This window comes from Cibotium barometz, chromosome 41, assembly GCF_041138505.1.
Source record: "Cibotium barometz isolate CiBa-2024 chromosome 41, ASM4113850v1, whole genome shotgun sequence".
Taxonomy (NCBI): Eukaryota; Viridiplantae; Streptophyta; class Polypodiopsida; order Cyatheales; family Cibotiaceae; genus Cibotium; species Cibotium barometz.
This window is the reverse complement of record NC_141086.1, coordinates 23,229,304-23,256,393: the sequence shown is the minus strand read 5'-3', so window position 1 is coordinate 23,256,393 and position 27,090 is coordinate 23,229,304. Positions and strand designations below refer to the sequence as shown.

At 45.2% G+C, this 27,090-nt stretch overlaps 1 protein-coding gene across 2 annotated transcripts in view; it reads right to left on the bottom strand.

Annotated features, from left to right (window-relative positions):
• LOC147614789 (ATP synthase protein I-like protein) overlaps window positions 1-23,911 on the bottom strand; it is an 82,339-nt gene extending 58,428 nt beyond the window's left edge. The window contains exons 1-8 of one of the 2 annotated variants that reach the window (XM_086780132.1): window positions 22,571-23,911; window positions 22,397-22,452; window positions 22,219-22,315; window positions 21,792-21,881; window positions 21,365-21,445; window positions 21,165-21,256; window positions 20,952-21,047; window positions 709-777 (exon numbers count right to left, since the gene is read on the bottom strand). In XM_086780132.1, coding sequence (XP_086636258.1) covers window positions 709-777; window positions 20,952-21,047; window positions 21,165-21,256; window positions 21,365-21,445; window positions 21,792-21,881; window positions 22,219-22,315; window positions 22,397-22,452; window positions 22,571-22,939 — 950 coding nt within the window. In that variant the 5' untranslated portion in view covers window positions 22,940-23,911. The remainder of the gene's footprint in view (window positions 1-708; window positions 778-20,951; window positions 21,048-21,164; window positions 21,257-21,364; window positions 21,446-21,791; window positions 21,882-22,218; window positions 22,316-22,396; window positions 22,453-22,570) is intronic. The other variant, XM_086780133.1, reaches the window with a different exon arrangement.
• Window positions 23,912-27,090: the final 3,179 nt, after the last annotated feature.

The following is a 27,090-nucleotide window of genomic DNA, read 5'->3' as shown; positions in this document are numbered from 1 at the left end:
CTTATTGCTCACCTTAAAACCAAAAGATTTGCAGAAATCTTGGTGTTTTGCAATAACCTCTTGGGGCGAGAGAGAGCTACTTTCATACGTTTGAGTAGAAGAGTTAACTTCTTTCAAAAGACATTCTAAATAGAACTTTTTGCATATATAATAATTAGAACATTTGTCTACATAGGAAATTATGAAATCTCGATGCCCCATACAACAGCTCTGCCACCACCGGGGGTTGACAGTGATGCCATCTATTCACATCCGAACGAGGATGCCACATGATTGGTTGAGTCGATTCCATTGTACAGGGATGATTCACAGTTTTTTGGGTAGCTAGTTTTTCCTTTCATGTTCTGTTGGCATACACTTACTCTCAGATCACATGTACTACTTTTGGTCTTATAGACCCTTTTGGTCTTTCGTAGACATAATAAAATCTCTCTCCATGATGAGATTCCATGGACACTTTTGTATCGCCCCAGTGAGATTACCTTGTTTTGTTTCTATTTTATTTTCCATTCCATGATGAGATATGCCATGGACATCATTGTTTCACTTTGGTCTCATAGGCCTATTGGGTCTTTGGTAGATGCTTAATCTCTCTCTCTCTCTCTCTCTCTCTCTCTCTCTCTCTCTCTTACACACACACACTTACAAACTAGAAATGCAACTTAAGCACACATAAAGTAGGCAAGAAAGAGAAAAGGTCAAACTCACTCATTCCACCTATTGAAGAACATGACAAGAACTACAGGTACCAAAAGACGTGGCTGGCCTAATGCTCCTCTGTCCAAAACCACCAATAGAAACAAAAAAACAAGAAGTTTTCTTCTCTTAGCAAGTTCTTGTGAATAAAAGTTGAAATTGTAAGGTGCTAACAAAACTTAATTTCTTCTATGAAAGGAACAAGTACCCTTTAGTCAACAAACTAATGAATTGAACATATCTTACTAAAAATTGTAGTCAAATCAGAGGATTCTAAGCTGCGCATTAGCAAACTTAAGAAGTCAATTAACACTATCACCTCAAGACCTTTAAGAGTAACACAAGTTATTTTCTTTGTAAGCTACACTCTTTCGTTTTCAAGGGGAAACACAATCTTAAATTTTGAAAAAGGAATTATTTACAAAACTACTCCAATGGTAACAGATGGATTTCAACAAAATCTTCACCCTTCTTGGTTTCATTTTTCCAACCTCAATCTATGGCTCTAGTGCTCTGTGTTCTAGACCAGACCTTTAAGACTCCCTTTCCTGACTTAAAGCTCCTGTTATTCTTTGAGGAGATTTCAACATGGTGTAAAGACAAAAATTTCACAACTAAATCGAGGTAGTGACTCCTCTCATCACCAAAGGCACATTTGCTATGGGAGTAACCCATAAAGCCCAAATGCTGAACAATTGCTATGGCGAGTTGTCCATAAAACTCTCAGATCTTTTAAAACCACAATTGGCTATATAGGTTAGATCAAGAAAGCAGCTATAGAGATATTGCATCATTACGATCAAGGCAACTACTATGGAGACACTACCTCGTTTGGATTAGAGTATTGGTTGTAGACTGTAGAGACACTTCTCCAAATGTTTGAACAAAGCTTTGAAAGATGGGGGATTCTCTTGATAAATTGTTTAACGTGATTCATGTCGCCTCCTACGTAGAGAAAGCCGACATTCCAAGGGTGGACCTCAGCATTGGAGAAGGGAACAGTCATTCATTATTAGCATTCACCTTATCTCTCTCTTCCTGAGATAGATACTTCATCTAGGAACAACATAGATCTATTTATAGATTTTCATTGTAACTCATCCCTTTAATATAGCTGCATTGCATTGCATTGTGTGGGGATTATGTTGTTAATCCTGCATATTGTGTACTAATTACTACTTAAGTAATTAACTTAGAACAAGAACCTTCAGGAGAACACTTGAGACAAGATTGAATTGACTTGTTGTTATTAAACTGAGTACAATAGGTCTCTTATATAGGAGATGAAGAGACACATTTGAAGAGGCATGTCCTTTGATGAAAGGACATGACCTTAGACGAAAGGGTACAACTTTTAGGCTAAGGGATGTGTCTAGTCGATGTAGAAGCACAACCATTCATTAAGGGATACAACCATTCGTCGAAGAGATGTGGCTATTCGATGAAGAGGTACATCCTTTGACGAAGAGTCGCAACCAGTCGAGGGTAGGGGTTCCCTTTGGCTGGTAACTCTTTGCATCTGCAACAGTAATCAGCAATGAAGAGAGAATCTGATACATAAACACGTCACAATCGTGACATTCCCTCCCATTTAAAATAAAACCCATGTGTCAAATGATAGACATCCGTTTGTCAAAGAACTTTTGAAGAAGGTTAGGGTACTGCTGCATTTCTTCATCTGTTTGCCAAGTGGAATCAGACTCATCCAAATCCATCCACTTCACAAGAAATTCTGTAGTCAACTTTCTTCTTGTTTCCTTCTGTCTTACGTCAAGTATTACTTCTGGAACAAGGATAATATGGTCATCTTCAATTTCTGGTACATATGAAGATAAGTATGGAACAGGCGAATCTCCTTGAATATACTGTTTGAGCCAAGATATGTGAAAAGTCGGATGAATCTTTCCCCATGACGGTGGAAGTTCCAACTTGTACTGACAGCTGAATTTTTCTTAAGAATCTTGAAAGGCCCATAGAAGCGAGGTGGTAACTTTGGAAAAATTGATTTCACTGTTTTGTAGCGGTGAGGTGCCACATATAATAAGACCAAATCTCCTTCTTGAAATTCTGCATGTCGACGATGCTTGTTGGCCTGTTTTTGATATTTTTGTTGCACATGGACCAATTTATCTCGAACTTGTACAAGCACATCTTGCATCTCCTGAACCAACTGATCTACCAACGCCACTTTGTGTTGTAAAACAAAGTTTGTAGGCACAAGAGGAGTATGTCCATATGCTGCTTGAAATGGAGTTAATCCAATTGCTGAATGATGGGAATTATTCTAAGCAAATTCCACGAGTGGTAAATAATCTTCCCATGATGCCAGACGGAATTGAATGTAATGTCGAATCATTTCCTCCAAAATCTGATTGACTCTTTCAGTCTGTCCATCTGTTTGAGGATGATAGGCTGAACTGAATAACAAATTCGAGCCAAGAGATTTGAACAAAGACGTCCAAAAATGTCCAGTGAACTTTGGATCTCTGTCAGAGATGATGGTCTTTGGCAATCCATGCAATTTGAAGACATGTTGCACGAATAATGACGCCACATCTGGGGCTGAAGCAGCTTTCTTGCAAGGAATGAAATGCGCCATTTTGGAAAATCGATCAACCACCACAAGAATCTGAGCATTGCCTTTGGATGAACGAGGCAAGGTGGTGTTAAATCCATACTGATACTTTCCCATCTCTCAGTGGGAACTAGCAACGGTTGAAGTAACCCTGGAGGAAGTTGTCGAGAGGCTTTCATTGTTTGACATGAATGACAAGCTTTGACAAATTTGATAACATCTTGCTGCATCTGAGGCCAGAAGTATGTAGCAGACAAAAGTCGATATGTCTTGTTGATACCAAGGTGAGCAGCATAAGGAACTTCATGATGTTCTTGAATAAGAATCTTCCGCAATGAAATATTGTGAGGCACACAAATGCGGTCAGAGAAGAACAGCAACTCATCCATGATAATATAGGCTGCAAACATGTTCATTTCTGTAGGACTGGGATTAGAAGATTTGAGAGCACGGAACGCATCTCCAAAATCTCTATCCGTCAAATATTCATTTTTAAAACAAGCAGGGATTTCCATTTGCACATCTGTGATGGCAAAATTAATGGCTCGAGGCATGCGACTTAAGGCATCTGCAACCACATTCTGAAGACCAGGAACATACTGAATAATCATGTGGAAATTAGCCAAGAATTCAACCCATCTGCCTTGTCGAGAGTTCATAACAGGCTGAGTGAAAATATACGTCAGAGATTGATGATCTGTACGTACAACTGAATCTGCTCCAAGAAGATAATGTCTCCATGTTCGATAAGCATGCACGATTGCCAAAAACTCCTTATCATACACAGGATACCTGCTTTGAATGGCTGAAAACTTTCTGCTGTCAAAAGCAATGACACGATCATTCTGCATCAAAACTCCACCAGAAGCACGATCTGAGGCATCTGTCATTACATCAAAGGGCTGAGTGGGATCTGCAATGGCCAAGACCGGGGTTGTCGTCAAGGCATGCTTGAGATCATTGAAGGATTGCTCAGCTTCCGAAGACCACTGAAGTTTGTCCAGCTTTGTCAGTTCTGTCAAAGGGGCAGCAATCTCCGAAAATCTATGCACCTTGTTGTGATAAAAGTTAGCAAGTCCCAAGAAAGATCGAACATCTGAAGTGGTGAGAGGCAAGGGCCAATCCACAATCGCCTGAATCTTCTTAGGATCTACTGCAATCCCATTAGCAGAAATGATGTGCCCAAGATATTCCACATGGTTTTTGAAAAATTCGCTCTTCTTCTTGTTGATGTACAGCACATTGTTGTGTAGTACTTCAAAGATTATCTGTAAATGCTCTTTGTGATCGACCATAGATTGGCCAAAAACCAGAATATCATCAAGGTAAACGATCACGAGCTTATCCAAGTATGGCCCAAAATTTTCATTCATCAGGGTCATGAAAGTGGCCGGGGCATTGGTTAACCCAAAAGGTATGACCAAGAATTCATAATGGCCATATTTTGTCCGAAAGGCTGTCTTGTATTCATCACCATTACGGATACGAATTTGATGATAGCCGGACTTTAAATCAATCTTGGAAAACACCTTAGCACCAAGCAGTTGGTTGAACAATTCATCGATGCGAGGCAAAGGAAATTTGTTCTTGATTGTCAACTTGTTGAGAGCACGGTAATCAATGCAAAGCCGCATTGATCCATCCTTCTTCTTGACAAGTAAAACCGGGGCTCCGAAGGGACTTTTGCTGGGACGGATGTGACCTTTGTCCAGCAACTCCTGTAATTGCTTTTGTATCTCCTGAGATTCAGAGTAAGAAACACAGTATGGAGCTCGGGTTGGAGGAGGTTGACCTGGGATAAGATCAATCGGGTGATCCACAGGACGACGAGAAGGCAATGTCGTCGGAAGATCATTCGGAAACAAATCCTGAAAAGGCCTGAAGAAGGGTTGCTCCAAGTAAGCAGTAGTTGATGACGAGGCTTGAGATTGCTCACTGGTTTCTGCTTCAATCTCTCGTAACATGACCAAGGATGTTGTACTGTCACGTTTGCGAACGAGACGTTTGACTTGCAGGGCAGAAACAACTGTGATGGGTTTGGCACTGAAAAGGCCATGAAGTTCCAGATCTCGACCATCATGATATAATTGGATTGAATGGGAACGAAAGCTGATCACCGGATCATAACGATACAGCCAAGATTGTCCCAATATCATGTCATAATGTGACAACGGCATAACTGAAAAATTAAGGTGATCCTGGTAATCTTGAATCTGGAACTGAAGCTGTTGCACCTTTTGGTTACAATTAAGGAAGGAACCATCAGCAAGCTCCACTTGAAAAACATCCACAAAATGTCGGGTCTGTAGGCGAAGCTTGTGAACCAAAGAAGTGCCCACAAAATTAGTGGAACAGCCACTGTCCACCAGCACATTGATGGGACGGTCGCCAATGAAGCCAAGAAGACTAAGGACCTGTTTGGAAAGATTTACCGAAACAGGGTTGGTACTTTGGCCATTAAGCATCAGGGTACTGACAAACTCCGAAACGCGAACAGAACAAGCCATCTGTTTGTTCTTGTCTTTCACAGGAGGCGGGTCATGATCAGCATGGTGACAACTGTCCACCTGAGAATTGCGCCGAGTGTTGGAGGGTTTAGGACGCTGAGGGCATTCATACCATCGGTGATTGCCAGAACAATTGTGCAAAGGCCTGGGCGACTAGGTTGGGATGAAGGGGCAGTTGATGAGGAGGTTTGCTGTCTTGAAGAGGTTTCTCGCTTGAAGTTGCGCCGATCATTGTTGCGACGGTCCTGTCGAGACCAATCTCGATTTCTGCTGCTGCCAGAGGATTCGGTCTGAGAGGATCCTGCATTTGACGCGGAAGTTTGCCCGGAAAAGCGCGGCCGGAAGGACTGTTGTCCAAAATATGGCTGCCGAAAGTTGGGTTGTCCAGAATTAGGACGCTGGGGTTGGCTAGTTCCATTGGATCGATTCCGCTGAGAGGAACGGGGGCCAGAGGAAAAGTTCCTGGGAGGACGCCGGCAATCACTAATGCGCTCGACATACGAGATTGCTTCATCCAGGGTGGCAGGATTATACTTATGGACTTCGTCTTGGATTGTGGGTTCAAGCCCGTCAATGAAGCTGTGAAGCTGATCAGAGGAGCTGAGTGTCTCTATCTCCAGAGCCAGTTTTTGAAACTCTGAGATGTACGCGGCCACGGAGCCAGTTTGACTCAGGCGGCGGAGAGAAGACCTGGCATGAAAATTCGCATTTGCAGGCTCAAAAGCCTTGCGAAGAGCACGCCGGAATTTATCCCACGTTGGAGTAGACTTGCCATCTGCAATCCTGCGTCGCCACCAGAGGAAGGCGGTATCCTTCAAGAGGGTACTGGCCAATGCCACCTTTTTGTTCTCGGGCAATTCGGTATTCGAGAAATAAACCTCCATTTTGTAGAGCCAATGATCGATTAACCGCTTATCACGGCGGCCATTGTAGGGCTCAGGTAACTTGATGTCCATCTTTCGTGTTTCTGCTGTGGTCATTAATTTATATAAAAGTTTAAGTTCAACATTGTCTACCTCGGCAGTCGGATCGGGAGGAGTTAAGGGATCGTCTTGTTGGCCCACCGAGGATGATGATGATGACTGTGGAGAATGCGAATGATGCGCTCGCTGTGACTTCCTGGATCCCTCGTGCTGATGTTGGTGCCGCTACTGCATGTCTTCCATCTGGGATCTCATTGATGCCATTCCGTCAAAAAATGCCCTTTGCAAGTCCTCCATCTGTTGTTGGAGAGTAGTCATCTGCAAGGCTTCCATCTGAGGATCGGCGGGTGGCACGTTGTCGTGCGAAGTCGACATCTGGAGCACTCAGAGAGAGTACTGTGATGAAGCAGGAAAGGTCCACCCGAAATGGAGAATGGAAGGAAAAGCTGCTGGAGAGGCAGTAATAGGATCCTCGTACGCGAAGTCGGGGTCTTCCACTTCATCAGGATCGTCCTCCGAAGTTACTGCATCGGCTTCCGCCAAAGAACTGGGCACCGGAGATAATGGAGTATAGTCGAGGACGAAGATCTCGCAGTATGGCGTGTGGAGGAGATATTGCGTAAGCCATCCACACTGGAAGAAAGTGTGCCAACTGCGGGTACCGTGATAGAAAATACTCGAAATGAGTAAGATGCAGTGGCTCGCAGGTGAGGAAAATAGTCCAAATTGCCCAAGTGTCGGGTTCGGTCACATGCGGGCTGCTGACATGAATGCGGTACACCTGAGAGGCCGGGGATGCTGGGATAGGAGAGGCCTGAAGACTTGGAATCCACCCAACATCGGCGGATAGTGGCACTGATTCCGGAGTGAGGGCACGAGGAGGGCTGTGTTCGGGAAGAACAGCCTCGGGGATCTCGTCAATGTAACTCAGGTAAGAGACGTGCATGTCGGGTTCCTCCGGAAAGTTGTCCATGAAGCATGCACGTAGAGGGTGAGAGCACACAGAGTATGTGGTGTGGGCAAAGCCAGGAAAACCCATGAACAGCCAAGAAGAAGGGCGCCTATTCGCTGGAGAGAAGGAGGCGAGGAAGAACTAGGCGACATCCTGACAGCCGGGTGGTGGTTTTCGAGTCGCCCACGGTGGCTGTTCACACCAGCAAATCCCAAACGGACGCCCAACGCACGCCCAGCGGGTTACGCACGCCTGTTGGGTGTTTTTTTGTTTTGTTTTTTTTGAATTCCACGTGGCAGTACACGTATTAATATTGTGTATTGTTTTTTTTTGAAGGTTGACGCTTCGAAGGCCGTCGCCGATTGGAGGTGCGAAGGTGACGCTTCGAAGGGCTGAATCGTCGACTAAATCGCTTCGAACAGGGCTGAATCGCCGACTGTGAGTTGCTTCGAACAGTGTGCCACCAACAGTCGCTGAATATATTAAGGCGGCTCACAACTGGCAGCCACGCTCAGCAAACAAGAGTGCACGTTGGCAGCAACCAAGGCGAAGAGAGGGGGGGCTCCATATTCAGCAGTGAGGGAGGCAGTTCCTGCCATGTTGCGAACGCCACCGGTCAGCAGGGAGGGAGGGTATTCCGGAAATACAGCAGGGGTCCCTCTCTGCTATACACACAATACCTGTATATGGGTGTGAGACCTTGTGTACTTGTTTACATTACTACGAGCAAGGATTCACGCCAAGTCCACCATCGCTCTGCTTCTTCCATACAACACTGAGAGGAGAGGTGGATGAGGGAGTGCCGCGGAGAGGGTGAGGGCTTCACAACCCACGGGTAGGAAAAAAAATTTGCTCTGATACCACTGTGGGGATTATGTTGTTAATCCTGCATATTGTGTACTAATTACTACTTAAGTAATTAACTTAGAACAAGAACCTTCAGGAGAACACTTGAGACAAGATTGAATTGACTTCTTGTTATTAAACTGAGTACAATAGGTCTCTTATATAGGAGATGAAGAGACACATTTGAAGAGGCATGTCCTTTGATGAAAGGACATGACCTTAGACGAAAGGGTACAACTTTTAGGCTAAGGGATGTGTCTAGTCAATGTAGAAGCACAACCATTCATTAAGGGATACAACCATTCGTCGAAGAGATGTGGCTATTCGATGAAGAGGTACATCCTTTGACGAAGAGTCGCAACCAGTCGAGGGTAGGGGTTCCCTTTGGCTGGTAACTCTTTGCATCTGCAACAGTAATCAGCAATGAAGAGAGAATCTGATACATAAACACGTCACAATCGTGACACATTGACACCATTGTCTATCTCTTAAGTATCATTAAGTGAAGTTTAGTTAAGCCTAAGGTTGTTTTACTACGATCAATCCCTCGCATGTCACATGGTTGGTATCCCTCACATGTCACATGGTTGGTGACGAAGGCTCGCGTCGATGTGAGGCAAAGGCACTCCGTGAGGTGGTTGGTGTCGAAGGCTCGCATTGGTGGAAGCAAAGGCACTCCGAGGTGGCAGTGAGCAGCGGAAGGGATGCTGACTCTGGTGACAAGGGTGCTGCGGTATCTGAGTGGTGATGAAGAGCCAAGAGGGCTGCCGTCCCGAGTGGTGCAAGCTTTGGAGACAAGGGTGCTGCAATAACTGAGAGGTGGTGAGGAGCAGAGAGGGCTGTCGTCCCGAGTGGTGGTCGTGCAAGCTCTGGTGACAAGGTGCTGCAATACTTGAGTGATGGTGAGGGGTAGAGAGGGTTGCCATCCCGAGTGGTGTTGATGGTGAAGATAAGCAGAGAGGGCTGCCGTCCTGATGATGTGAGATGGTGAACAGAGAGTGGGCTGCTGTCCCAAGGTAAACTGTAGAACAAAAACGATGATAAACTGTAGCAGAGAGTGGGCTGCTGTCCCAAGATAGGTACTAACGATAAAACGCTGGAGTGTTGCACTGTGTAGCAGAAAGTGGGCTGCTGTCCCAAAGTGTGGCTTGATATAAAACATTGATGTGCTGACCTGTAGCAATGAGTGGGCTGCTGTCCCAAGGTGTGGCCTGATGTAAAATGCTGATGTGCTAACCTGAAGAGCCGATGATGATGAAGCAGATGATGTGTAGTCCCTGGTAGTAGCAACAGCAGCAAAAGTGGTACCGGATATGTCTTTGAAGTGGTATGAGTGCTGAATGGTGAGGCAAATGCTATATATAGTCAAGTGGACTGTTGGTCGGCCAGGCTAGAGGCTGTCGGCCAACAACAAGACACAAAAAGGATGGAAAAAATCTAATATATCCAAAATAATCCAGATAAATCCCCTTATTAGGACTGGATAAAATGCCATTTTCACACAGTTAGCATGAAACCAAACCCTCATTTTATTATTATTTTATTATGCTAACCCTTATGGATATAAAAACCAAGGTTATTGAAGGCCTAGACTCGTGAAGAAATAGGATGTGTACTAAATTATAGAAAGGAATGCCAAGGTGCCAAGGTTGTTTTTATGGTTCAATCACAACTTAGATGCAGGGTGCCACACAAATGGGGTGCAAGAAGCAAGCTGCATATCTGAGGTGCATCAAATTGTGAGCTTCTCCTCCAAGTTGGTCGACCACCTTCTTCTTCACCCCTTGCATGCTAGCCCTCCATGTTCTATCATATAGTGCACATGCTATTTCTTCACGAGTCTAGGGCTTCAATAACCTTGGTATTTACATTCATAAGTGTTAGCATAAAAAATGAGGGTTTGGTTTCATGCTAACAATCTCTGAAACTTGCAAAAACACTCGAGAGTTGATAGACAGTGTCTAGTAGCTATGTACGACCCTTTAGCGTTCACAAGTTGTTCGGCGTCTTGTTTTTACTAACAGTGCATGTACCTATAGTATGATTTATATATAGAGATGTATAGCATACATAACTACTGTACAATCAATACCTTTCATGTACCTGAGGTTAATCCATATGTTGGAGAACAAGCCTTAACCTAATCACAAATGCTAGCTATATTAGTAGCATGTAGGCACTCTTGTCAATGATTAAAAAGCAAGCATTTGAATCATTTTGCCACCCTCGTATTGAGTCATGTTTTATCCCTCTTTTTTTTCCGTAATAGAAGATATATTACCAAAATTACTTTGCAAATGGCCACATGACTGCCATGTGATGTACTAGCTTTCTCTCACTAATTACTCTCAACCATAGGTGTGGCTCAGAGTATCCTCATCCAATATATAGCCGTGTCATTCTCCACCAAATGAGCCAACCACAAGGAAGAGACTTGCCACAACAGTAGCCCTTTTATACGACCTATGTGAGTTGTGATACCAACTTTTACATCAAATATGAAGGCATTCCTAGTCAATCAGATATGCCATAAACCTGTCCACCTGAAAAAATGAAAGAAAACTGAATGTTTTGGGTTATCTGGCCCATTCGAAATCTTGCAAAAAATTCAATCTTTAACCTTCAAGGGCCTATCTCATAGTTACCAGGGGACGGGGACGAGGACGGGGGACGGGAACGGGGACAGGGACGGGGACGGGGACGGGGACGGGGACGGGGACAGCTAAAGGTAGGGAACGGGGATGGGGGGTGGGGACGGCACTAAAAATTGTTAATTTTAGAGGAGTAAAGAATCAAGATTAATCCATCAATAACAACAAGCTTTCTAACTCCAAAAGTTATGAATCATGATACACATTACATTTAAAATTAAATTACGCTACGAGGTGCAAGAGTCAAGAGTCAAGACTTGCAGGGAACGGGGATGGGGGGTGGGGACGGCACTAAAAATTGTTAATTTTAGAGGAGTAAAGAATCAAGATTAATCAATCAATAACAACAAGCTTTCTAACTCCAAAAGTTATGAATCATGATACACATTACATTTAAATTACGCTACGAGGTGCAAGAGTCAAGAGTCAAGACTTGCAAAGTTGGAAAAGAAAGACTTTAAAGTTGATAACATTAAATAGATATACTCAAAAGATGTTGGGACCTAGGCGATACAAAATATAAGTCACTCGCTCTCATACTCTACGCTCCCAATAACAGAGGTGCTAGCCTCATGATCATGAGTGCGTGAAGTGTGGATGGGGGTTGTGTCATCCGATGAAGGCTCATGATAAGAACCATCTGTCCCACCCTCCTGTGCAATAGTTGTAGCTGCCTCCTCTTGTTCCATCTCCCACTGTGTAAAAGTATCGGCATTGCATCTTGCACTCTTGCCAAGCATGCGCAAGTTTGTGCTAATGAAGACAAGATCATTAGCTCTTTCCACCCCAAGCCGATTTCTTTTCTTTGATGAAATGTGACTGTAGGACGACCATAATTGCTCTAGGCAAGAAGAGCTAACGGACTGGCTCAAGATCCGGATCGCCAACTGTTGTAGCTCTGGTCCATCTGCTCCGAAGTCCTCCCACCATAATGCTGCACCAACCTTGAATTTGTCATGCTGCACATCTGCACATCCATATGAGCCTTGAAATGCCCTGTAATTAGAGAGCTGGTCTCTGATTTTGCGCCTGATTTCTGCATCCGGTGTGAGGCGATCCAAGATGAGTCTCCAATTGTTGCTCACCCTCTTGCACTTTTCCCTGAAATTCTGGGTCCACCATAAAAGCAGCTGCTGCATGTAAAGGAGAGGAATATGAGCTCCATCTCGCCACACAAAGCGAGTGGATCTCCTCATATCTATCTACGTCTAGCTCAAGCTTCTCAAGACTCTCTATCATCTAGTCCATGGCTTCATATACTTTGCCGATGCATGGCTGCATAGCATCAACAATCCTAAGAGTGGACAATGGGATGCACCATGGCGTCAGTGCGCTTGAGGTCCTCCCAAAAATCAGCATCGTCGACCTTTTCCTTGCATGAAATCCCTACCTGTGTACGTGCAAAAGATGAGGAGTAAAACTCATCAAACTGATGAATAGTTGCCGCACGGCACCCTGACAATCCTTCAAGCGATGCAACATAAGAAAGTTGTATGCAAAGCGAGTGTCCGAGTACTTGAGAAGGACCTTTGTGGACCTCTTCCCAAACTCGGATCAAAGGTATGTGTGATTGTTGATGGTCACAATTGCACATGCATCATCAATCACCGATTCAATCCATGACAATTTCCCAATATCTTTCAAAAGATTATTGAGACAATGTGCCATGCAAAAAGAGACGGTGATTTGAGGATACATACTCTCAAGAATAGCTCCCGCTGCCCTATTTGTCGCCTCACCATCCGTGACGAAACCGATCACACATTCGGGGCCGATAATCTCGACAGCACTACTCCACTCAGCAGCAAGTACATCCGCACTCTTTCCTGTCCCTGAAGCATCATGTGAGGAGACAAAGTACATCTCCCCCCGTGAGTATGCCACAAGGCCATGGATAGACCTTTTCCGCGTATCACTCCATCCGTCTGCAATCAAAGAGACTCCATTGCGAGCCCATTGTCTCTTTGTGTTTGCCGCCGCTTGCTCAGCAAGGCGTTTCTCCTTGTCAAGCATAGTGGTCCGCAAGGTTTCGGAGGATGGAGGTGTGTAGTGAGGACCGTACTCGCCAATCTTCTTCACCATCGTTTTGAAGTAGTCGGACCTATTTATCATTTCAAAAAAAAAGAGGGTAAGTAATTAGAATGGCAAAATGGTGACCCGTGAATCGTGACTCATGAGACATGATGATGAAATCATGTGAGTGAAATACGTACCGTGCCACACGAAAAGCAATGTGGTCATGAAAAAAGAAGCGGGCCACCGCGGCATCAACCTCCTCCTTCTTTTTGGGATCCCAACTCCCCTCAAGAGTACTTTGCCGACGAGAGAGAGAGGGTGGGACTAGGTTGCGGCATTGAGAAGGCGGCTTGTGTGAAGCCTCGAGTAGTGCCACGAGGAGGACGTGATAGAGGGGTAGATGAAGATGCACCACCACCCGATGTAGAACCTGATGTTTGGGTTGGAGTGACATAAGTGTTGGGATCCACTCCACGCACCTTTTGGCTTGCACTCAAAGCTTGATGGGCGGCAAGCTTTGCAAGAAGCTCCTTTCTTATCTCCGGTGTGACCCGCTCACAAAATTTCACCTCATGACCGGGCTCATGCAACAAATGGGCCCTCACCCTATTGGCCCCACCCACACCCTTATATGGGCAAAGCTTGCATGTCCATGGACGTGCACCCCCCGCATGAGTAGGAGGCTCGAACTTGACCTCATCCCACCATGACCACCCATCCGTTCTACTCCTACCGCCCACACGAGAAGAGGATGCCATGAATAGTTAGTAACTTAGTAGTAGTCTAGTAGAAGAGGGTGGAGAGAGCTTAGAGCAAGAGGGTAGAGTAGGAGAAGAAGTAGAGGGAAGATTGAAGTAGTCTAGTAGGAGAGGGTGGAGAGGAAGGTGGTGGAGTAGGAGAGGGTGGAGAGGAAGGTGGTGGAGTAGGAGAGGGAGATAGTGGAGAGGAAAGCTTGAGTAGGAGAGGGAGATGGTGGAGATGAACTCAAGTCTTGGAAGTTGGAAGGCTTGAGTAGAAGAGGAGTAGCTTGCAGCCCATTATATAGCATATGGCAGCTCTCTCTCTCTCTCTCAAACTCTCAAACAGCCAAGCGCCAACAGCTAGTAGGCTAGTAGCCGTTACCTGAAAAAAAAACGGCTGGAATTTGTAGCCGTTGCAAAATTCCCCCCGTCCCCGGCTGCTGACGTCCCCTCGTCCCCCCGGGCGGGGACGCCCGTCCCCTGGTCACGTTCCGTCCCCTGGTCCGTCCCGCCGCCGTTACGCAAATGCCGTTAGTCGGGACGGTGTTCCCACGTCCCACATGGGCGTCCCGCCGTCCCCCTGTCACTATGGCCTATCTGTCAACGGAATTCATACGCGAAAAAGGAAATCCAACACCTTCTTTGCCACCAGACATGAAATGAAAAGATGCTGGCATGTTTCCAAGCATGTAGTACAAAACACACAATTACTAGAACCAATCTGCCGCTCTCGCAACTAGTCCCCCAATGGTAGGCCTCCAACTAGCAAGCGCCATAGGAACACCTTCCCTTGATATGGAATCTTAGACCACCAGCCTTGTAAGATTACTTCCTTCCACCAAGCCCTACTCTTCCTGATGTTCCATAACCTATTAGCCTTCTCAGTGATCCAACAATTATCTGCCACCATCATATGGTACACTTGATTACTTGTACGCTGGACAATGTCCTGAGGCTTTCGAAATGCCCAATCTAACCAAGGTTGCTGATACTCCAACTGAGGAATATCACCAAATAGTGTAAGTCCTGCCCTCACCTTCTTCCATAACTGTATATATCCATGTGAAACCCAAAAATATTAATGGATTTTCTGAAAAGATAATAAGCGTCCTCTATTTAGCAACAAGGCATCCATAATTCTCACTAGTCCCAATCGAGCCATTCTATAGAATTTTGGCCACTCAACAAGTTTGTTGGGCCAGTCTAGAAGCCGTAAAGTAGCCAACACCTCACCTGCCATAGAGATCAACTACTTGCCATAGATATCAACTGCAACCATTGATTTGGATTCTGAAGGCTTCCATTAAGTGTGTGCCAACACCTCCTTCAATGAGATCATCAAATGAGAAAGGAGAGGTGAAGCTACCACTTCAACCTGTTGGGAACCATTCACTACATCCCACCATGTACCGTCAATCTTGGTATTACCCGGCACAAGTGCAACCTCCTCTATGAGAGCCTTAGCCATTGCCACCCATGGCTCTTGAGATACACACATATCTTGCAATGAAGGCCATCTCCTAGTGACCATATGTAATCTAACATCTAATAGGGTTGCTCCTCCACTCCTCTTCGGTGTAGTAGCATGTTCCCAAGAAATCCACGCCTGCCTTGGCTTATTTCTGGCTCTTTTCCATAGCATAAATCTAATAGGCTGTTGTATCTAATGCAAAGCTTTGCCTCTCCATGGCAATAAAGGCAAGTAAAAAGATATCATGCTAATCATAATGGATTGTGCCACGTTGAGCCGAACATGCATAAGCTAACCCTGAGATTTCCAATACATAAACCTATCAGTTATCCTTGCAAAAATCCATACCAACAAAGCCTGTGAATCAACATCAACTCCAATCGGATAACCCAAGTGGCGTATGATGCATCCCCTTTGTATGACCTGTCCATTTCATCCCAAACCAACTAAATTGCTCTCGGTACAGCTCATTAGAGCAGATTTTTACATATTAATGTATAACCTTGAAGCAAGACCAAAAGTATCTCAAACAGCCACAGCCTTCTGAACATTATCTCTTTAAGCCTTAAGGAACATGAAAGAATCATCTACCAATGCCTGGTGAACCATCTGCTCTCCACTTGAAAATGTAAGCCCTACAACTTCGTCGACCTCCACTAGCTTATTCAATTGAGATAAGATTGGATGTGTAACAATTGCAAACAAGAGAGAGCTAAGTAGGCATACCTACCTCACCGATCTCGTCAAATGAATGGGCTCAGTCACCCCACCATTAATCATAAGCCTAGCCAATGCATGTTGGCTAATAGTATAAAGCAAAGAAGACATGCGAGAGCCAAATCCCATAGCTCGCATAAGCTGTGAAAGAAAAGACCAACTAACATGATCATAAGCATTTTCAATATTTAGTTGAATCATAAACACCACTTGCCTCGAAGCCCTTGCATAATCAATTCTAATTTGTAAACACCACTTCGAACATGCTGATGCAAAAACGCAGACAGAGGAGAGAGAAGAGAGAGAGAGAGAGAGATGGCTTGAAATTCAGTATATTCATATGGTACAAAAAGGTACCTCTAAATCTGGAAGCCATGGGCTACCTTCCATGAAAAGGTGGAAACACCTAAAACAGTCCTAAATTCTCGACCCACTCCATAAGGGAGTGAATGAATCCAACTATGAACATTAGTGCCCTTGTATAGGCCTCTTGGACAAATAGAGTGTTGGCCGACTGGACATGTTCACCATAAATGCAGCTCCGACCAGTTCCATACAGTTGACAACAGTTTTCTTGCACTTCTACGTAGACGACTGGTCCTCCTTGTCCTTCTCCTAGTCCAACACTTGCAAAATCTGCACTTCATGATCCAAAACCTGGTTCTAGCTGATTCTTGAGTTCCTTCTTTATCTATTGCCCTTTAGGACTAGCCTCAAAGAATGTCCATGGCAAATCTTGCACATGACATCCCCCTCTGCTAAACTTGATGACGGGATTCCAACCTGCTCTTGGATGATTGTCATCATCCCATTCTGTTCCCGGAGTCCCTCTGTCATCCCATCCATCTTTGGCAACCCTTTTCACTGAAAACCCATCCACTCAAACTCTGAATAAGATCTATGCATCTCTTCCATCCAGTCCCCAATCCGTTCCTGCCCTATCTCTGAACATCGTCTTGGTCTTCATTCCTAAGAAATGAGTTTGGCACTCTCACTCCACCCCTTGAGGATCATCCTCCCTTGGAACCGTTGCCCAAAAGCCTTTCCTGGCTCACACGACTGCCATCCCCTTTGGGCTTTGTGGAACACCACCAACCAACCTCCTGGGAGCTCTTCCCAAACTTGTGTTCCTTGCCTTGGGCTTCGTATCTATGCACTTTCCTATACCTTGGACCTGTACACCTTCATATGGGACTGAATCAGTGTTTAGCCTTGCTGAGCCTCATGCTTACCAATGTAACACACGGAAGCTCTGAGAGTCTTCTTTCAGCCCTAAACACCACTTAGAACATGCTGATGCAAAAATGCAGAGACAAAGGAGAGAGAAGAGAGAGACAAAGATGGCTGGAAATTCAATATATTCATATGGTACAAAAAGGTACCTCTAAATCTGGCAGCCTTCCATGAAAAGGTGGAAACACCCAAAACAGTCCTAAATCTTGAACCCGCTCCATAAGAGAGTGAATGAATCCAACTATGAGCATTAGTGCCCTTATATAGGCCTCTTGGACAAATAGAGTGCTGGCCGACTGGACATGTTCACCATAAAAGTCGCTCCAACCAGTTACATGCAGCCGACAACAGTTTTCTTGAACTTCTACGCGGACGACTCATCCTCCTTGTCCTTCTCCTAGTCCAACACTTGCCAAATCTGCACTTCATGCTCCAAAACCTAGTTCTAACTGATTCTTGAGTTCCTTCTTTATCTGTTGCCCTTCAGGACTAGCCTTAGAGAATGTCCATGGCAAATCTTGCACATGACACAAAGTGTCAAAAAGCCAACACTTGGTGCGAGGCTCTTGGTTTGCGAGTTGTTTCACCTCATTTTGTGCGCACCCTTTAGTAGGCCCTTGAGCTCCTTCTCCTTCCTTTCCCTTCTCCTCTCCTTCTCCTTCCCTTCTCCTTCTCTTCTCTTCTCCTTACTTTCTCCTTCCCATCTCCTTTCTTTTTCCTTCCGTTTTCCTCCTCTTCTCTTCTCCTTTTCTCTTATATTCTCCTTCCTTTTGTTCTCCTTTCCTTCCCTTCTCTTCACTTCTCCTTCTCTGTCGGCAAACCCGATCGATCTCATCGAGCAAGATATTGCCTTTGCTATTTATATATTATGCTCTGATTTTGAAGAGGAGAATGATGAGGAGCCAATGGTGCCTCTTCTCACCTATGAAGAGGAGGAGCTAGAGGAGACAATCCTTGGACAAGCAAGAAGACGAGGCACATGGCTTGTCTTTGGACTTGTCGACTATCTACCAAGAGACAGCCCATCCTACTGAGAATGCAAAACTTGCATCATTGAGTGCCATCACTATAGATGGTGTTGAGTACTTGCTCATGCTTGCAGGATGTCCTTGAGGTCTTGGATTTGAGGGAGGAAGAGCTCTGCTGTCACCTTGTCCAGGATGTTGATGAAGACCTCATTGACTTTGACACTGTGGATGTCTCTCCACAAGTAACTGAGATTGGCCAATACGATGGCACGAGCATGGATATCCTTTCCCTCATGAATCATTATGTTTTTTGGTCATCCATATGTAATGTGCATTGTATGTAATGTTCTCCAAATGCTCTAATATATTTAAAGAATAATCAATCTTTAGCGTCCTTGTGTTTGCGGAGCTCAAGCAGGAAGAGCCCTAGGCAATGTTGGTCCAGGAAGTCAATGATCCTAGAGAATGGACCAAATCCCTCACAAAACACAGTGACCTCCCGCAGATTCTCATAGTATAGTGGACACTGGCATATGTAATGCTCCTCTGTCTCAACCTCTATGTGGCATGATCAGTAGATCCTCTTTGGGTCTCCGTATGAGCTCCCCCAGTGCTCAGCTCTACCTATGTCCACTCTGGGGAGGTGGGACGAAACCCATATCTGGCCAATCGCAATTCGGATGAATCCATCCTTAGTGAGCACGAGGAAGTGATCTCTGAAGAAGTGCATCTTCGTTGGGAGCTCCGCTGGAGTGATCCATGTGCAATGGGTGTGGAGGCTAAGAAGATCTAACCGGATAACCTGGTTGGTGTCCTCATGAGAAAGCTGGAGTAAAGGGAAGTCCAAACTATACTGGAAGGGTGGTAGTAGGCGGTCCATGCAGATTCGATATGCTGAGAACCAAGTGGAAACTAAGGCATACCATGAGTGCTAAGCATTACCGCTCAAGTAAGCTCAAGGCTACACATCCCCGTGTCACTCTGGCATGTGCTGCAGGAAGCATGGGCCACTGAAAGTGACACCAAGGTAGAGATAGGATGATATACCTAGATGAATCCAAGAACAGGCCCAAATTCACCTTATAAGAATGTGCAATTTATAACCTCATGGTAGTCGTCCACAAGACAATAAAACATCAACTCCATCATGCATAGTATGGATTGGATACTACGACATCCCCACTAACGTCATCAGTGCCCAATAGTGGGAGTAGAACTTGGTATCAATATATGCTCCCACACACACACCCCCATGCGCGCGCACACACACACATAAGAGCACACATTCGTACAAAGGTCTGTGTATTGAGTTTCTGTTAGAGCTCCGGAAATATAGGGCAGCAGGATCCCCTCTGTATGTGAAGCTCAATATGGATATGAAGGGGTGGGAAGTATAGAAGACCATTACCTTGGTTTTACCAAGGTTAACAGAGAGGTCTTGCTGAGTGCAAAAGTCATGTAAGGCATCAAACTATCTCTAAAGCCCCTCGGTTGAATCTGAGAGAAGGATGATGTCATCTACATAAAGTAGTATGGGGATCAATATGCCTGCCAGTGTGGGACCAGCCCCGCCTAATCCGTCAATGAAGCTCGAGATCTCATCAATGTGGAGGCCAAACAGTGTGAGTGACAGAGGGCAGCCCTGTTTCACCCCAATAGTGCTGGAAGAAATCTCCTGTGATGTACCTCTTGGGGGCTCTCACTCGTCCGGTGATAGACTCACAGAGGGCGATGATGCTCCAAACCTGTCAGATGGGACTCCTATCTCCTGTAGACGGTGTAGGAGGCAGGCTTAAGTCTACCTAGTTAATTCAATGGCAGGCAAACAACAACATGAGGGCTTGTTCCTCAATAGGAACAATGTTATGTACCTAACACTAATCCTCGGGATTAGGTCCTCATATGGGCAAAGTTGGGGAGCCTTGAGGTTCGGGGGAAGGCTGCAAGTAGGGTTCAATATTACTAATAATCTATGGTTACTGGCTATTTATAACGGGATAGTTATTTATAGTAGCAGTAGTCACGTCACATATTGATATACTTAACAGCTGGTTTGTGCCTGGACCAGAGTAGTCTAACACCTGTCATGCACATGGTGGTTCACATGCAGTACCGATGGTCCCTCAGGATAGGTTCTGGTGGTATGGGATGCCACAGCTGACTGGCTTGGCCTTTGGGGGAGCCCCTGGCTCAGGGGAGATTCTGGATGGAATCTACAGAATCTACATTTGGGATGTGAGTTTTCTTGTACCCTTCTATGTTGTTCAAATCCTGTGTGCTTAACCTGTATCAGGTGATTCTTGGGGAGTGACCTTACACTCAGCCAATCAGCTTGTTTGGAAGGAGCTGCCCATGAACTCAAGCCATGCTCCCCACACCTTAAACAGTGGCCAGTGCATTGATATGCATTGCAAGCTTTGCTATCCATCCAGTCATTGGGCATGTGGAGAGCACTTCTAGAACCCATGCTTATGCAAGTTTCACTCTGCACACACATAAATGCTTTGCAGAAAAGGCAGACAAAAAACAACTAGGCAGTAGCATCAAATGAAAATGAGCTTAATCACCATTATACATGCAAAATATCAAGAATGGGTATCAATCACCATCACAAAAACAACCAGAGTCAACAAGAAGAAGATGCTCCCAAACATACCTGATGGCACCTTTAGTGTCACTTTGCCCAAGTGAATCTACACTGTTGCCCAACATTCTTACATAGGCTAGAGCTCCAAGCAGTCCAACTCCATAGCTGTATCCAAATTCCACCAGATCCTACTCAGGACACTGACTTCAACCAAAGAAAGAGGCAAAGGTTGCTCCCCATTGTGACCCTCATATAAAGCAACATTGAACAATAAAGATGTACCTCAATGCAATTTCAGCTGAGTATGATACATATGCAACAGCAGAACCCACACCTCCAAAAATTGCTGTGAGGAGTTGCAAGTCACTCTTTATCTGCTCAAATAAATCAACTGTTCAAGTTAGGAGCAAAGTGATGGGGTAAAAACCTCTACACAACATTCCAAAACTGCGAAGTGCAGAAACCCAGTTGCTGTGGCTCACCCGAGTGTAATCTTGCCTGGTTGCATCAACTGTTCTTCCAATGACTTCTTGACCTTTCTCACCCTCTGATACCAACATAGCCTAGCAAGATAAGGCAACCACTTTCAAACTTGAAGACAAACTGCCACATATGGCCAGGAAGGTTTAGGGAATATTTTCCCGGACACCCATTCCCACAGGCCATCCTGCAGCAGCTGGTAGGGCACTGCAGAATGGGCCACATCAGCCCTAGGAATGGAGGTAAAACGTATGCACCACACAGCAGTCTTCAAAATTAAGGTTTTGCACATCATTTTTACAGCTGGGTTGGAATGCTGCCAACCAGTGACTCTGACAGGACATAATTGGCAAATAGCACTACCTTTTCTTGAAAGATGGAAGATGTATACGATTTCAAGATTCACACACACAACAAAGAAGTACATACCATGCCCCCAGCCTTGCGGGCACGAGCCCATTGCTGCTGCTCTCGACGAGTGGGTGCCATTCTCCACCTTGGCTTGTCCTGCCTGATGGCCTGGAAAAAGCAATTACATATTCTGGGTTCACTGATTTTATTTTGATTTTGATTTTTCAAAATCAAGGCACTTGTGACATTTAACTTCTGAATCCAAGCTCAAAACCCTAAAATGGTGTACACTTCCAAAAATCCTTTCCATTTTCTGTACTGAGTATTTGAACTTTGAAGCTCAAAGTGAGAGTACATGGCATCCAGAAAGCTTGCAGGTATCCTCTGTATTAACTCTGTAATTGTAATGGAACCGTTCAATTCTTAAGAACAGGCGACCATCCTTGAGAACCCAATGAAGCAAGCTTCAAGCCAAAGAGTGTTGAAAAAGGAGGCGGTTGAGAACCTCATCTGTGGGTAGCCCTTCTCGGACAGCCTCCACTTGCAAAGCGAGCACGGATTTTGCAGGTTTCGCAAGCTCCTTGGTTAAGTCCACTTCTATTCTGCAAGCCAAGCTCCCGTTAGCCAGATGTGGTGGAAGTCTTGCTCGTAAGACATGTGAACAACACGAGAGCGAAATAAACCTATCAAGGGCAATTGATCTGTTCAGGCTCAAAAATCCAACATCAGCAGGTTTTTCCTGCGCCGAACACAACCAAGAGGACGCAAGCCAAGTCAGATTGTGTGTGTGTGTGTGTGTGTGTGTGTGTGAGAGAGAGAGAGAGAGAGAGAGAGAGAGAGAGAGAGAGAGAGAGTACCGAAGAGGGTGATGGCAGAGAGGGCTCCTCCGAGGGCATATGGCTCTGCCACTCTTTGTTCCAGATGTAGTCGTCGATAGTGGTGATGGGATCCGGGACGGTCTCTCCTCCGCCCCACACACGGCGTACTCGGAAGTCCAGTGGGGGGCCCCCGTACTCTCCCGGGCCGTCACCTTTGGACCACTGCCACCGCTGCCGTCGCTTGACGGAGGGGGGAGGGCGCTGCAGCTCCTCCTCCTGCTCACGGGGGGCGGCGCTGTTGGAGATGGGAGGCGCGAGGGACGCTTTGGGAAGAATGGTGGTGGAGGTAGGCAAAGAGCGAGCAAGGGCACCTGAAGATAATGAAATGGAGGTGTACACGATCGCCATGGCTCCTTCGGTAAGGGCGCCCACCTGCCGTAACTACCACCATAAGTAGGTGGGTAGTGTTTGGCATATCACATTGTGGTGACGTGTAGCAGGCCTGAACCACGCATTGCAAGCACAGTATATGTCTCTCTCTCTCTCTCCCGGCATTGAAACCCTAACTTGTTTTTCATAATTGCTCGCGATGTCTCCCGTCATCGCAGTAGAGAAACCCGAAACCCTGCGATACAGCAACCCAAGCCCTAATTTCTCTCTGCAGACCTTAGAAACCCCTACCTATTTGTCACAATTGCACGCGCCCCTTCTGTCATCGCAGTACAGAAACCCTATTTTTAATCTACGCTATCTCAAAGGCTCATCGCGAGATGAGGAAGAAGAAGACACCATACTGGATTGAACCAGAGGCCTTGATCGGGCAGCATGAGGATTTCTTCGAACATGTGCAAGGCCACGAGGATAGCACAGCCATGAGGCTGAGTAGGAAGCTCAGCATTAGCCGAAACACATGACCGCTAGCCTGGAACTGCACGGTCTATCAATGCTGAAGAGAATCGCATTTGATCTCGTCTTGTTTCCTATTAAACACCTTGAAATATCCCTCCAAGAGATGAACGTTAGATCCATGGCAGGGACGAGACCATTGAACTCTCACACAAGGTAGTCAGAGAAAGGGACCGTACGATGCTGGACACGAGCGATTCCTGCAACATATGCCAGAATAAGAGAGGAGAGAAGAAGCAGAAGATGCAAGAGAGGTAATGTTCAAGAAGGAAGCAGCCCAAGGAGGGAAAGGAAGGGTTTTACAGAGAGAGGGCTTCAGGAAAGTAACAGAGAAAGCCCTCGGGACTCCTTTCCCGGGAGGAGAGGAGGCTGCCCAGCAGGAGCCAAGAGCCCAGTCATAGGTTCACAGGTCTTCAGGTAGCAGAGAGACATGATGGCGATTGGAGGTTCATTCTACAGTTGAAGATGACGGTAAAATCAAGGTGTCTAGATCATAGTCACCAGAAACATTTCGGGGTTTTTGGGGTTTCGGGGCAAAACGTTTCGGCCTTCAACTAAGAAACCCCAAGGTTTCGGTTTTTTTTCTATACACTAAAGTTCCAAACAATAGGAACTTTTAACATTTGAGAAACATTTTTTTAAAAAGAAACCAAAAAAATTAGGAGTTTCGTAACGTTTCGGGGTTTCTCACTCCAGAAACGCATTTTCATGTGACTATGGTCTAGATGCATCAGATTCCAGTTGGAATGGCTCTGATTCCTGGTGACTGATGGTTGGCAACTGTAGTCTCAAGCTCTGTGTGACACATTGGATTCTATCAGAATGGTCCTGATTTTCTGGGCGGATGGCTCAAGATGGAGATCTCGATTCTTACGCAGAAGTCATTAAGTGTGAAGCAAGGCGGAGAAGGTGAAGGCATGAAGAAGTGGACGCTACCATGGGAAGCGATGAATGCAAAGAACATGATAGCGGGATCAAGGCATGGATACGAGTTGTAAAATGCACACTCAAAGGCAGTAGTGGCAACAGAAACAAAGAGGGGTGAGAGTTTTGGAGAAGGAGAGAATAGCTATAAGACAGAAGGGCATAAAAGTGGTTGGGATTGTTAGAGGGAGTGTTCTGATTGTACGGCCATATTTCCCTCTCCTGTGAATCATGACCATGACAGACAGAAGACTTAAGGAGGTGAAACGTCGAGGTGGAAATTCTTGCAATGTGTGGTTTGGGGCTTATGAATCAAGACACCATAGGCGGCCATACAGTGCAGGCCTCATTCAAAGGTGTAGCTAAATGAGAGCATAAGCTGGTTACAGAGTTCTTGGTTAATTGGATACTACAGAATTGCTTCAATGAACTGTGGCGAGGCAATTGCTTGGAAGTGGATTAGAATGGCTATGGTATTTGTAGTATCTGCGATGCCCTATGTAAACTTTAGAGGCTTTAAAACTGTGGGCACTTTTCTTCAACGACGTGTTGGTAATGCTGCTTTTTTGTAGGAAAAGATGACCGTCCCAAACTTCCTCTGAACGAACAGGAGAGATTGCTCTTTGATGGGATCCTCTCTCCCTGAGGAAAAGGTCATCCTGAAAGCCTACAAATAGGTTGGAAAGTGGAGCTGAAGCTACCAGGGAGTGCAAAGCTTAGTCCAACATGTAGCAATTTTCTTTGAAGAACCAGAGTGGACCTTTAAAAATAGAGTGCTAATGATAAGTACCAAGCCACTCAAGCAATTTAATAACATTTGCTTTCACTTCAATTGGCTCAATGTAATAACTAAAAAAAACTTATATCATTCCTTTTGCTGGAAAGCATGATAATTTTTAAGAAAATTGTGTTCATACTAAAAATTGTATAATTCAGAGTCTTAGGAGGGTCACTCTATTAAAACCCTTATAAACTCAAGCATATTTCTATATAAAAATACCCCTAAAATTAAACTTTTATATATTTTAACATTAGTATTTACTCCCTTCCCTATGTATACATTTTGGATATTGATTTTAAGACTCTCTTATGTATATTTACATGTATAAATTACATTTAAATTAAATTTAAGGGCAGTTGTACAATAAGGGTCCTCACTTTTGTTCACCTTCTAAGCCATTTTGTAGCAAAAAACATCCAAATGGCTAATCTCACCCACTTGGCAAATAAGGGCGGTTGTACACTTGGCAAATAAGGGCGGTTGTACAATAAGGGTCCTCACTTTGGTTCACTTCTAAGAACTTTTTATAGCAAAAAACATCCAAATGGCTAATCTCACCCACTTGGCAAAGGAATTTAACATTGAGCTCCTGTTTCCAGAGCGTTTGAATGCCGAAGTCAGATAAAAGATACTCCATGTCTTGAAAGACTCCCCAAGCTTATTTCTGGCCTTTAGATCTATTTGTTCCTACTGACCAATCCCATGAGTTGAGCCAATGTTTTGAAAATAACCTTGATATAGTACCCTTGATGCTCACATGGAGCTGGAGACATAAATTATCAAGCAATGTTCAAGTGCAGGGCTATGGTGTAAGTGTCCTCTGATGCCTCTGTGGTACTTTTCGTTGGGTAATTCTCCCTTTCTATTGTGTGTGGGTCGTGTCATTCAGAATACTCAACCTTAACATTAGCTCTTTTAAGGCAAGTAATTGATTGGATTGTTTTTAGTCCACAACCCTCCCTTTTTTTGACCCAATTTACTTACTAGTTAAAGCCAATTAGTAGCTCTCTAGTTTTTTTGTAAAGTTGTGGAAGAGAGGATCTCCGATTCGAGCGCTAGAGATTCCCCGATTCAAACACCTGCCACCATCGCCATCGCTTCAGTGCCCCCCATCCCCCCCCTTCCTGGGCCCCCTGTGCGCAGCCCCCTCCTTTGCCACGTACCGTCGCTTTTGTTTCAGCACCCCCCATCCCCTGTGCAAAGCTCCGCTGTCTCCCACCTTCCCCTCCTTCCTCTCGCTGCCCTCCGCTTTCCCCTGTTGTGCACTGCCTGAGCCCTCTGCCTCTCCCTTAGCTGCCCTGGCCTCCGTTCCCCCCTTGCATTCCACGCTTCCGTCTTTTCAGCTTGTTTACCCCCCCTCCCCCCCCTTTCCCGCGCAAATCCTATTCTCTATCTCCTTGGACATGTGCTTTCAACTTTTTAGTAGTCTCCCTTTAGGTAAGTTTCGGCAACTTCTGGCCTTTGAACCTTCAGGAGGACTCCATGGCAGCCACTTGGTCATCCCCGACCGAGGCCATTGTCCCTTGCCTTTCTTTCTCAGAAGCAGACCTCCAGGCTCCAGCAACTAGCTTCGATAGTCACATCTTTGGAGGCCTCCAGCTTGGCCTGCAAGATTGTGCCCAGCACGTGGACAGCTCAGGGATCTGTTTACAAGTAAGCCTTATTGGTGAGCTTGGAAAGATCAATGGTATTCATCTTTTGGGGCATGGCTACTACCAGGTTGAGTTCGATCCACGTTGCAGCATATCGGACAGAGTCATGCAGCAAAGCCCCATCGTGCTGTGTACGGCCCAGGCCTCCTTTTTTTTTCCCGGAAAAGAGATCCTTCTATTAGTTGAAAAAGACGTGCCTAGGAGGCAGATTACAAACACTACTACAATAGTAAAAGAAACACAACATATAGGGGCGCTTCCTCCAGTTCACTCTCACTGGAAGGCTACATTGCTAA